General features: G+C 40.0%; 1 protein-coding gene across 1 annotated transcript in view; it reads right to left on the bottom strand.

Moving 5' to 3' along the window:
• Positions 1-13,351, bottom strand: part of eif3s10 (eukaryotic translation initiation factor 3, subunit 10 (theta)) — a 37,275-nt gene that overhangs the window by 23,577 nt on the left and 347 nt on the right. The window contains exons 2-3 of the mRNA XM_048551105.2: positions 5,508-5,698; positions 1,291-1,427 (exon numbers count right to left, since the gene is read on the bottom strand). Of these exons, the coding sequence (XP_048407062.1) occupies positions 1,291-1,427; positions 5,508-5,698 (328 nt within the window). The remainder of the gene's footprint in view (positions 1-1,290; positions 1,428-5,507; positions 5,699-13,351) is intronic.

The raw sequence follows: 13,351 nt of genomic DNA, 5'->3' as shown, positions 1-13,351 counted from the left end.
GGCAGTGAGGGGCAACTTTCCCCATGCACGTATGGGACAAGCTGCCAGGGACAGTGGACGAGGCAGGTAAGATTACATTTAAAAGAGGCATCTGAATAGGTATACGAATAGGGAGTGTTTAAAGGGATGCAGGCCAAATGCTGGTAAATTGGACTAGGTCAGATTGGGATGTGTGATTGGCACGGATGAGTTGGTCTGAAGGATCTGCTTCTGTGCTGTATACCTATAAGCAATACTATCCAAATTCCTCTTGCAGAGATCCGGCAAGAACGTGCTAACCAGTTCACTACACATATTTGTAACTGAATAGAAGTGAGGCTTTATTCTTTCACAGAATGTGAGCGCGTCACTGACTAGGCCAGCATTTATTGCCCATCCCTGCCCCAGAGGGCAGTTGAGAGTCAACCACATTGTTTAGAGTCTGGAGTCACATATAGGTCAGACCGGTTAAGTATGGCAGTTTCCTTCCCTAAAGGATGATAGTGATTCAGATGGGTTTTTCCCAACAATCTTCAAATGTCATCATTAGACTCTTCGTCACAAATTTTTTTTTTAAAAACACTGAAGTCGAATTCTACCATTTGCCATTCAAACCTGGTCCCTCAAAACATTATTTGGATCTCTGGATTAACAGTCTAGCAGTAATGCCACTAGACCATTGCCTCCTCAAAATCAGTCTAATTTTGTCAACAAATTCACAACAGCAATTAACTAGTCAATTTCCATCAGGTCTGACGTAGAAATGCTCTCAAGTGTGCTGGCTATCTTTAACAAAGATATGGTAAAATAATCATGCACTAAAACAACACAGCTGTGTGAACAGATCTACAGGTTTTTAAACAGATTACTGTTGGCTTGTTGTATCATTCAATGGACATTGCAGTATTCTGTTGGTAGTGAAGTGTGATTTGTTATTTCAGGGAAATCAGCTTCAGACTATTCACTTTTACCAGTCAAGGAACTTCAGTGCAGGATGTAGGCGTTAGACATTATTGCATGTCTGTTTGTGTACCTCCAAACAAGAGCAACTGACCAGCACGTTAAAACTTTTCACATCCTGTAATGTGAAAGAGACCAGAAGGATAAAACTGCCAGCAGGGAATGAAAGGCAATACCACTTTTTGGCCTTAAAAGTAAAGCCCTGCCATCGTGAAATAATCAATCTAAATCAATCATCACAAATTTAGCTTCGGAAAATCTGCACAGGAAAAACAAACAATCATACAAGTCAATTCTTTCAGGCTCCAGATGCACAAGACACTGAAACCAAAACTCTTGCTGACAGCTTACCTCTCTGGAGTTTGAATATTGTCCAAGTCTTCAATATCAAGTACCATCTGCTGAGACTCTCCTTTAGCAGCTTCAGTCTTTTCCTCAGCCAACTTAAGATAAGCTCTAACCACATCCTCCAAGGACTTGATATTTACCTGTAAAAAGCAAATAAAAGAAAACGTAAGGTATCCCAGCAGAAGCAAAGCCAAACTCTCATTTAACATAAAATTGGCCAATTTGGAAGCAACCAGTGTCACACTAAAGGATTTCAGTATCCAGGAAACTGTTGAGAAAGAGGAATTAATTCAAAATATTGCTTTAACTTATCAAGCATTCACATGTTTAAAAATGGCAAAAGCAATTTCCATAATGCTGTGAAGAATGGATATTTAAGTGCCTTCTAGCTAATTGCTGTGATAATATCTACCTTGCTGGTGATACCACTAGTTGGTGGTTGGCAGGGAGTGTAGAGGTCCAACCCTTTCTGACAGCAAAAGATAAAACAAAAACCTAAACAGATAGAGGTCAGGCTAAAGCAGCAAAGACGGTATTGGTGAAAATGGGAAGGGTCCGTGGCAAAATGCTGATGAAATGAAGTATGAGAGAACAGTCAAATTTTCTTCAAATCACGTAATGCAATCTAGCATGAAGGATATCATATAGCTTCTGTACAAAACAAGTCAAATTGTACTGTCTGAAATAGAGTAGTCCTATCATAACTAATTCAGTATGCTTGGGAGATAGAATACAGGCACACACATATGGATATAGTTTAGCACCATAAGTGAATATTACCTAAAAAATGTTGTTGAGTGGATAATGGGCACTTGGAGCCAAACACTACTTAGAGGAGCCACCAAAGCAAGATTGGAAGCAGCGACTATTTTTGCACTTCAATAAGGTAGAAAAGTAGACCAAAAAGCAGACTAACATTTCTGAAACATTAAAGTGGCAAAGCTCAGTGACTTCTAATCAAATATTTGCTGTTAGATCCTGGAGCTGCAAACCTCAGTGCTGTCCAGAAAGCCAATGACACGTGAGCGGATTATGAATTCTTTGTTTTTAAAAAATAGCTTTTTATTTTGGGGCAGATCGGGGAAAATAAGAGGAGAAATGGGAGTAAAAGCTTTATTTCCACTTCCTATTATGGACTTCAGTAAGGCATTTGATAAGGCTCCCCACGGTAGGCTCATTCAGAAGGTCAGGAGGAATGGGATACAGGGGAACTTAGCTGCTTGGATACAGAATTGGCTGGCCAACAGAAGACAGCGAGTGGTAGTAGAAGGAAAATATTCTGCCTGGAAGTCAGTGGTGAGTGGGGTTCCACAGGGCTCTGTCCTTGGGCCTCTACTGTTTGTAATTTTTATTAATGACTTGGATGAGGGGATCGAAGGATGGGTCAGCAAGTTTGCAGACGACACAAAGGTCGGAGGTGTCGTTGACAGTATAGAGGGCTGTTGTCGGCTGCAGCGGGACATTGACAGGATGCAGAGATGGGCTGAGAGGTGGCAGATGGAGTTCAACCTGGATAAATGCGAGGTGATGCATTTTGGAAGGTCGAATTTGAAAGCTGAGTACAGGATTAAGGATAGGATTCTTGGCAGTGTGGAGGAACAGAGGGATCTTGGTGTGCAGATACATAGATCCCTTAAAATGGCCACCCAAGTGGTCAGGGTTGTTAAGAAAGCATATGGTGTTTTGGCTTTCATTAACAGGGGGATTGAGTTTCAGAGTCGTGAGATCTTGTTGCAGCTCTATAAAGCTTTGGTTAGACCGCACTTGGAATACTGCGTCCAGTTCTGGTCGCCATATTATAGGCAAGATGTGGATGCTTTGGAGAGGGTTCAGAGGAGGTTTACCAGGATGCTGCCTGGACTGGAGGGCTTATCTTACGAAGAGGGGTCGACTGAGCTCGGTCTCTTTTCATTGGAGAAAAGGAGGAGGAGAGGGGACCTAATTGAGGTATACAAGATAATGAGAGGCATAGATAGAGTTGATAGCCAGAGACTATTTCCCAGGGCAGAAATGGCTAGCACGAGGGGTCATAGTTTTAAGCTGGTTGGTAGAAAGTATAGAGGGGATGTCAGAGGCGGGTTCTTTATACAGAGAGTTGAGAGAGCATGGAATGCGTTGCCAGCAGCAGTTGTGGAAGCAAGGTCATTGGGGTCATTTAAGAGACTGCTGAACATGCATATGGTCACAGAAATTTGAGGGTGCACACATGAGGATCAATGGTTGGCACAACATTGTGGGCTGAAGGGCCTGTTCTGTGCTGTACTGTTCTATGTTCTATGATCTATGATCTACTCAACTAGATTGGTCGCGTCAGACATCATGCAACCCTGATGCCTTGTATAACCCACATTTCCCTATGACAAATTTATATAGTTTCATCTACTTTAAGTTAGGGTTTATGAGTTAGTAATAGGGATTTCTGCACTGTAGTATTTCTGTAGTAAATTGTGATTCCTTTTAAAGGAGTTTGAGCCCAAGCATTAGAATTAATGGGTTTTTGTATATATGAGGTCAAAAAAATGCTATTAAACAAATTCTTGTTTGCAAGGTCAGGAGAGTTCCACACCCTCCAAACCCCTGACCCAGCTGAAAGTAAACACCCATAGCTTTGAAACTTTTTTCCTGCTGGCAACATCTTTCGATGACGACGGCGGTACAGACCAGATGCAAGTATATAACAAAACCAGGCTGCCTTAGAATAATGGCTGTGTTATTCTCAGGCCAGGCTTGTTGGGATAAAACCCTGAAGAAGTTACTTAAAGCTACGTAGGTTTAAGGTTCAGGTGTACAGTAGCTTCAGAAAGTTATCTGCAGCATCAGTCTAAAAATTAGAAAGTTAGAAGTACTGAGGTTTCAGAGACAAGACACTGATGCGAGTACTGTACAAGTCGTGTTTCTGTGTAATACAAAGTAGCTGTTCCTCTTTGTTTAGTAATTAATGGGACTTTACCTTGTATAAGTTATAGTTTATAATAGATGGTTTGATTTATTTTATAGTGAGTTTTGAGAAGATTTGTAGCACAGGTTGAGTTTTTGGATGTGAGTTTGCTCGCTGAGCTGGAAGGTTAGTTTTCAGACGTTTCGTCACCATTCTAGGTAACATCATCAGTCAGCCTCCGGTGAAGCGCTGATGTTATGTCCTGCTTTCTATTTAACTTTAATTTTATTGCTTTCTATTCCAACCCAAAGAAACCTAAACAGATAAATAGCAAGCGGGACATAACACCAGCGCTTCACCGGAGGCTCACTGATGATATTGCCTAGAATGGTGATGAAATGTCTGATTTATTTTATCTTATCTTGCATTACTAAATGTCTTAGTCTTTAAGCAAAATCTACCATTTTGCACACGTTTCAACCAGAGGCGACTTTTTGAACTGAGCAAAAAAAATGAAAATTTAATACATCAAGCCATACTTTAATCTGGAATCGGGTTTATCTACAGCAAAAAAAAAATCAGGTGGGATTGCAACATCTGTTTTAGCCCATTATTTGAACTACCAGAAAAGCAACCCTCTTCTGAATTTGCATTTGCCTCATCCCACTGCAGCTGAAACTTGCACCATGACTCAAGCCTGATTTGCCCAAAACTGTACAGTTGGATCTTCTGCATTTCAAACTTATCCAAAAAGCAATTCACAAACCTATCCTTCTCACATTTTGCTTCTAGCCTTAAACTATCCCACTAACTCCGCATTTTTTGTAAAATGTTCATTACCTTGCCCACCCTACCTCAACTTTGTTCCAGTCCTCCAACCCAGTTCACGCGCTCTCCTTTCGTCTCAAGTTCTGTCCATCACTTCCCAAAACACCTAGTCACCCTTGCTGCATCTCTTCATGGAATCTATTTCAATTTACTTCCCTCAATTCCTATTTAGTGCCCATTTTCCCTGTGGGATGTGTGTAGATTGAACAGATGTTAGCCAAGTTATATTCCTATTCACATGCAGACAGCCTTCCTACCACTATTTTTAAAGAAGTGTACAAGGACATGAGAAATAGAAAAAAATGCACATTACAATGGCAATATCATTAAGATTTGTAATTGTTACTCAGAATTTATGCAATTGTCTAAAAGTGCTGTTTGCAAATTTCCAATCTGCCAACTTCAGAAACATAATAAAACTTGGTAGAAACAAGATTAATAATTTTCATGCCAGCGCCTTTACAAAACAAACTTTTTCAATTTGTGTATGCAGCATTCCTGAAGTTCAACATACCTGTTGACAGATGTTCTTGTACTGATACAACCCCTCCTTTGCTAAGTGGCTCTTGCGAAGGTCCACACACAGCTCCAGGTATTTGAGCATAATTGGCTCGTGTATTTTCTGCCATGTTCGATGTTTTTTGCTTTTAATAACATCGTACAACACATCAAGGGCAGGTTGTTTTTTGCCAACCTCCAAGAATTCTGCAATTAAATAGTAACATTAATAAAGGATCCCCAGACAAACTTGTAATAAAACATTAACTGCGTTTTAAGCAGCTCAGTGTAACCAAGCAGTCAAGATCAACAATAGAACTTTTCCATTTTGACTAACTCAATGCACCACTTGTGGACAGCTTTGGCTGTCAGGCTTGTTTATAAATGTTACTCTTAATTATGGAAGCTTATTCTACCAAATAAAAACCAGCATTTTTCCAAGCAGGTCATAAATAATTGCAAGAATTGCTTGTAATATAATCAAACTTTCCTCGATAGAAGTGAGGCCAGGTTATTTCTATTAAATTTATTGCTCCCATTATCATTGCTACATTAGTAACATTCAGGAGACCTGATGACTCCTATTTACTCTAGTTTAAATGGAAAACTTGCCACACACCAAGAACATTGAGAGGACTACAAAGATTTTGAACAAGTAGGAGCTAAATTAAAACACCTCCGAGGTCATAAGTGTAGGGTTACTACTTGAGCCATAAGCAAACTGGTGCAGAGTAAATAAAGTAGTTAAATGCATGGCTCAAAAAGATTGGTGTGAGAAAAGTTCAAGTTGGTGGGGTAGCTGCACCAGTTTTAGGTTAGAAGGACAAGGTCACAAATCACACGACACCACGTTATAGTCCAACCTAGTCCACTGACACCTCCACATCAGGGGTAGAAGGAAACAGACCCAGGGGGACAGGCTGCACTAGGACCAGCTTCTTGGCAAATCTAACAACTAAAGGTTGTACAGCAAGGTGTGTGTGTGTGTGTGTGTTGGGGGGGGGGGGGGGGTGGCGAGGATACAAAGCAGGTCTACTCAATTATCTTAATATAGAAGATCCTTTGGGAAACAGTAACCACAACATGGCAGAATTTAGCAGTTACATAAGGAGGAATTTGGGTTAGAAACAACTGTGCTTAAAGAAACTTAAAAAGGGCAATTACAAAGAAATGAGAGCACTATTAACTCAAGTGGACCAGGAAAGCTCAAGGCTCACTGCAATGAAATACGCCAGTGAGAAAAATGGATCCTTGGAAGATACCCATGGTTCAAAGTCAAGGATAGCATCAGATAGAACAAAAAAAATGTGGCAACGTAGGAAAGATTAGTGGTAAGCCAGAGGTTTTGGCAAGTTTTGAAAACCAACAAAAAAACCAATTAAAATAATTAGAGAGAAAATAAACTTTGGTAAACTTGCAAGTAATATTAACACAGACAGTAAGGGCTTCCTTAAACGGCCAAAGTTAGACAAATCAGGAAATGGCAAGAAAGTTGAAAAAAAACACTTTATATTGGAAGATACAATTAACAAGCCAAAATTACTAAATCTTCCAGAGGCAAATTGAGGAAATAAATACAACTATTACGAGAGAAAGTTAGAGAGATCAGTGACAAAATTCCAATACGCCCCTTGGCGTATTGAAGGGACACATCCTTAGATATTAGAAGTAGCTATAGAAATAATGGATGCACTGGTAGTAATTGTCTAATAACACTTAGATTTTAACAAGGTCCAGAAGATTGGAAAACTGCCAATCTAATTTTGTTTTCAAATATAGGGACAAAGACAAAGACAGTCAACTATAGGTCAATTAGCTTAACATCTGTTATTGGGAAATGTTTCAATCTTATTGTGGAGGAGGATACAGCAGAACATTCAGAAAGACATAACATGAGCTGAGTCAAGGTGGTTTCATGAAGTGTAAACCATACCTGACAAACTTATTTGAATTCTTGGAGGTGGTAACAAGTTGGACAAGTTGAAAAAAAAAACAAAGGGAGCAGTGGAGGTAATATATTTGGATTTCCGGAAAGCGTTTGATAAGGTGTCACATGTTGGGCTCTTAAGTAGCCTAGAGTATTGGAATATGATTTGAGGACTGGCAAACAGAAGACAAAGCCTGGGACTGGTGGTGCTGGGGAATTCAGGATGGCAAGGAGTGCCACAGTGCTAGGGCCGCAACTACTTATAATAGATATCAATGACTTTGATGAGGAAAGTATACTGTTGCCAAATTTGTGGGTGAGAAAAATAGGTGGGGAAAGAGTCTACAGAGAGGCAAGAAAGGTTAAATGAGTGGGCCAAAACTGCAGAACAAACCAGCTCAGCAAGCCAACAAACCACAACATCCACAACCTGAGTTACAAAATCTACTCAAAAACCTTAAAAGCTTGGTATCGAATATAATATGGAGAAGTGGGAGATTATGCACTGAAAGCAAGAAGAGTAGTGGAAAGTTATTTAAATTGACAGTGCAAAAAGCTACAGTAGAGTAAATTGAATCCTCATGTGATTTTTAGACAAACTAAAAAAATCAACAAGTTCAACAGATCATAAGCAATGCCAGAAGTACAATGTTTACTTCAAAAGAAAGTGGAAATAGAAAGATAGAGGTCTTGCAAAAAGTATATAAGGTGCCAGACAACAATTGGGAATGTTGTGAAGAGTTCTGGACATCTTACATAAAAAGGAAAACTATCCTGGCATCAGAAGCAGTCTAGAGACAGTTCAGTAGGCGGATCCCAGGCATCCAAAAGAACAGGGAGACAATAGGGCCCCTTAAAAGATCAACAAGGTTGTCTGTGCGGAACCACAGGAAATAGGAGAGATAATAAATGAATATTTTATGAAGAGGAAATGGAGGCTGGGGAAATAAATACTGATGTCTTGAAAACAGTCCACATTACAAAGAGGAGATTCTGGAGGTTTAAAAACAAAAAGGTGGATAAATCTTTGGGATCTGAAGAAGTGTATCCCAGGATATTATGGAAAGTTAGGGAAAAAATTGCAGGGGCCCTTAGCAGAGATATTTCTAACGTCTACAGTCCCAGCTGCAGTGCTGGACTGTGGCTAATATTGTGCCTTTTAAGTAAGGGCTACGAGGAAGAGCCTGGGAACTATATTCCCATAACTTTGACATCAGAGGTGGGTAAAAGGGCAGAATTCTTAGAGACACAATTTACATGCACTGAAAGGCGAATGAACATGGAATTTAAGTAAAACCTCCAACAAGGTTCCACATGGTAGACTAGTTAATAAAGTTACATCACATGGGATTCAGGCAGAGATGGCAAATTGGACAAAAATTGGTTCGAAGGCAGGAGACAGCAGGGTGGAGCTGGCGGAAAGGGCCCGACTCGAAACATCAGCTTTCCTGCTCCTCTGATGCTGCCTGGTCTGCTGTGTTCCACCAGCTCCACACTTAGCTGTGACTCCAGCAATGGTAGTTCTTACTATCTAAGTGTGGTGGAGACTTGGTTTTCAGACTACAAGCCCGCAACCAATGGCACTCTACACTGATTGGTGCTGGGTCCACTTTTATCTGTCATTTACATCAATGATTTGGATGAGAATGTAACAGTCATGGCTAGTAAATTTGCAGATTACATCAAAATTGGTGGTGTAGTCAACAGTGAAGGCAGCTAAGATTACAAAAGGATCTTGATCAACTGGGTCAATGGGCTGAGCAATGATAGGTTTCGTTTAATTTGGATAAAATGTGAGATACTGCATGGTTGTAAGACAAACAAGGGCAGGTCTTACAAAATAAATGGGTTTAAAAAAAGTCCTGAAACTTCCCTAACTGCACTGTGGGTGCACCTCTATGACAGACTGCAGCAGTTCGAGAAGGTGTCTCATCATAAACTTCTCCAAAGCACAAAAATGCTGAGGTAGTTAACACCCATATCTCACAAAATAACAAAGACACACCCATGCCTCTCAAAACAAAAGGAACCCATTACAGAAATTCATCACTGGCTGTTTGTAATCAGTTATCCCAATTCCCACAAGGAAAACATGGCTATCTTGCCCAGAATACCTGCCGGGTTCAAACTTCTTCAACCTCCACAATCTATTCATTTGAACTACTTATTTTGACTCTGCTAGTAGATCCATCAGCACCCGTCCCTACTGTCCATTCATCCACGAACAAGTGAGTTTTGCAGACATGTAGGGAGACAATAGCAGAGCAGTAATGTCACTGCAAGTAACCCAGGGTATCCAGATTACTGATTTGGGGACATGGATTAAAATCCCAATAAGGCAGCTGAAGTTTAAATTCAATTAATAAATGAAATCATGAAACCATTGTTGATTGTTGTAAAAACTAACGTCCTTTAGGAAAGGAAATCCACTGTCCTGACCTGGTCTGTTCACAAGTATTTCAAGATCAACAGCAACATGGTTGACTCTTAATGTGCCCTCTGAAGCAGCCTCAAGCTGCTCAGTTCAAAAGACAATTAGGGATGTACAAAAATTAACGACATTCAAATCTTGAAAGAACTTTGAAACTTCTCTTCGAAGGCCCCTCCTTCAGTCAGTTTGGAGATAAGCCAGCATTATTTTCTTGAACCCATCCACTATATCTCCCAATACCAGGTCTGCCAGACTGTCTTCTTGCGGTCAAAACTAGTCAAAGGTGAAGATAGCCTTTTGCTTTTATTTCCATCAAAAAAAAACCCTCCCCTAAAATCTTGTTCCTGACTTCTATATGAATCTTATTACCTATCAAAATTGACAGTTTTATTCAGTCAGCTCTGCTATGTCTCCTACTCCAGGGAAATAGCTGTCCCTTCCCATCCCATAACCCCAAACATGCATCATTTTCCTCACTTCATTCCCATGTTCACTTATTGTAGGAGATACACCTCGTTCTGTTGATCCCATTCTCAACATTCCCTCCAGACCTTGTAGAAATAAGTTCTCGACTACTGGTGCACTTTCTCTGAACGCCTCCATTGTTACTCCATTCAAATTTCTGCCTCATTACAGCTTTTAACCAACCTAAACCAAAAATCACAGATAGCAAAGGCTACTGTTTCCTACTGAAATGACTGGCCTATCCATCTTCCAAATGTCTCTCCACCACTGGCCTATTGAACAGGATTGCCCTTGCTTGCTCAGTACACTCTGTAGTTAGTATGCCTCTTTTCTCCCACCCCCACACCACCCCTTCCTCAGTTCAATGCAGTGTTTCAGTTCAAGCTGGTGTTTTTGGTCACCTTCTTTGTATCTTCTGACAATTCTTGGTCAGCTCTCTTAGCAGCAGCAGACTCACAGCGGTCTGGATCTCCCAGAGTTCATGGTGCCACATTCGTAACAGGTCAGGTGGGAAAACTCCCCCACGATGCATTCCAAAATACTGTTGATGAATAAGTTAATTACACTTGTGGCCTTGGAGATGCCAGAGCCAGTGAACTGGTTGCACTTTGTAGATGTAGCAACTTTCCTGGGCTTATTCCTTCTCCTGCTACATGTCATAGCTTTCTTAGCACCCTGTCCTTCCTTTTTTTCATCTATGGTGACAGTCAACTTCTGAATTGGGTTGGTTAGGTGAGAAAGAGGGGAAGCAAAATCCAAATGAGTTAAAAATCATGCAGATCCATTCAGTACATGAAAAACAACAGTCAAAAGGACTGCAAGTTAAACAATGTGTGTATCTGAGACTAACACATGGTCTATTTCATTCGTTAGCAGGAATTCTGAAACGAAGCATTCAGCACAAATCAAATATACTTTGATTATGAAAAACACTGATTTTCTTCCAAAATTTTAATGTACACTGGTAGGCTACTGAGCACTAAAACTTTTGACAAACTTATTCATCTGAAAGAGTACCTGAGGACAGAAGGACTTGCTTTTGTTCCAGTTTGATTGTATATTGGTTCTGAAAATATGGGTAAGACCAATGTGCAGTCTGTCACTTAGGGCAAGTGCTGCTTGAATGTTTTTCCAGACATGCGTTTCCTCCTTCGAAATGTCTTTGGCTTTGCTTCCGCATGTTCACAATGTGTTTGGCGTCTTCCTGAATAAACTTTCTCCATTTGGTCAGCATCAAGCTCAGGTCTTCTATGATTCAGGCAATTTGTTTAATTCCAAGCTAATCACCACATTTCCACACTTCTCTTCAGAGTTCCAAAGTTGAGAAAAAGGATTAGATCGCTGGTATCAACCAAACAACATGTCCCTCCCAGAAAAGCTAGTTTGAGTGTGGTGTCTCAACCCTGGACAACTTACTTGAGACAGTTTTGCTATTAGGTTGTTTTGCCACAGGAATTGAAAGATTTTGAAGGTACCAATGATGCTACGTCTCCAGTGTTTTCAAGTGTCAGCTTTAACTCATCCAAATCTCTGAAGTGCATACAAGTACAAAAAACACTGCGATCGATTAAACAGGACTTTCTTTAAAGAAAAGCAACAGCACCAACATGGCTTTTAATCAGCCTCACAAAGGCCTCTTGATTGCCAAATACGAAAGCTGATAGAGTCCTCTCAAATTTGGCTGGCCTCAAATCTGGCCACTATCCTCTGCCTGCTCTACTTTGTCACGCAAGAATTGATTCTCACTAACGGAACCCCAGACCCAGTGCAATTAAAATTTGGGCCAAAACAGGGCTGTGTCACTGAGCCAACCGAAAGGATTTCCTCCTGTTGGTAAACAAGCACTAAGATACCGTTAGCTCTAGGATTGTTTGTGTATACTGATGCCAAATCTCATTTTGCCATAGGCAAGTGAATATCTAGATTTATCTCAAGATCTAAAGTGAGGACTTCGCATCTCCATAATGTCTACCAACCACCACAATTTTGATTTTTCATTCTCAGCCCTCATGAGTAACACTTTTCAAATCTATGTTGATCTGTATTGATTAGACTATACAAGTTCATTCACATAGATACATTAGGATCCAGGAACTTCACTTAAACTGATGCTAAACTAACAAGTGTTATTTTCTGATATCACCCTGCCATCCCCCATGAGCCCCACTAACTTTTATTATTTTTAGTACTTTCTTGCTTTTCCTGTCACATCATGCAAATCTTCCCATTCCTTTACTGGTTTCACACACTTCCTACAGACCTAGGAACCTTTGTTGCATTTATTATAATGCAACATAATCCTTAAAATTTCCCAATTTTCTTGGAAAGATCTGCTTAGAATATATTTCCAAATCAAAAGGCACTACACACCCCAGATATCACTTCCAACTCCCAGTTCATTACATAAAGTACCACCTTATCACTAACAAAATATATCCTTGCAAAATAAAGTTAGATAAGACCAAAGTGGAAAACATTTTAAGCAGATTAGATAAATCAAACTGTTGCCTTAATAAGAAAAAAAAGGGAACAAAATGTGAGGCTGGATGAACACAGCAGGCCAAGCAGCATCATGAGATGCTGCTTGGCCTGCTGTGTTCATCCAGCCTCACATTTTGTTGTCTTGGATTCTCCAGCATCTGCAGTTCCCATTATCTCAGAAAAAAAAGGGACATCCTTTAAGATAACAGTATTCAGTATACCCAAAAGATGGTATTAATCTGAGACCCAATCAGCAAATAAACAAAATAAACACAATCACTAAACTGAAAGAATACATTTTATTTGGTCGGAGGACCAATGATGAATAGGGAAAACTCAATATTCATGAATCATCAGTATGGCTTTCAACCTCAAAACAAAATTAAACATTAGATAGTATCAGATGTGCAAAAAAGGTAAAGACGTCTAACAACTAGTTTACTGATGCAAGCATCTAGGCTCAAAAATACAACTTAAATTTCAACTTAAGATCAGGAAAATTTCCCTTCCAGGACGATGCATAAATCCAGATATTTTTAACGAAAAAAAATAAAGC

This window comes from Stegostoma tigrinum, chromosome 20, assembly GCF_030684315.1.
Source record: "Stegostoma tigrinum isolate sSteTig4 chromosome 20, sSteTig4.hap1, whole genome shotgun sequence".
Classification (NCBI taxonomy): domain Eukaryota; kingdom Metazoa; phylum Chordata; class Chondrichthyes; order Orectolobiformes; family Stegostomatidae; genus Stegostoma; species Stegostoma tigrinum.
The sequence above is the reverse complement of the archived record's forward strand: the minus strand, read 5'-3'. Positions and strand labels throughout refer to the sequence as shown.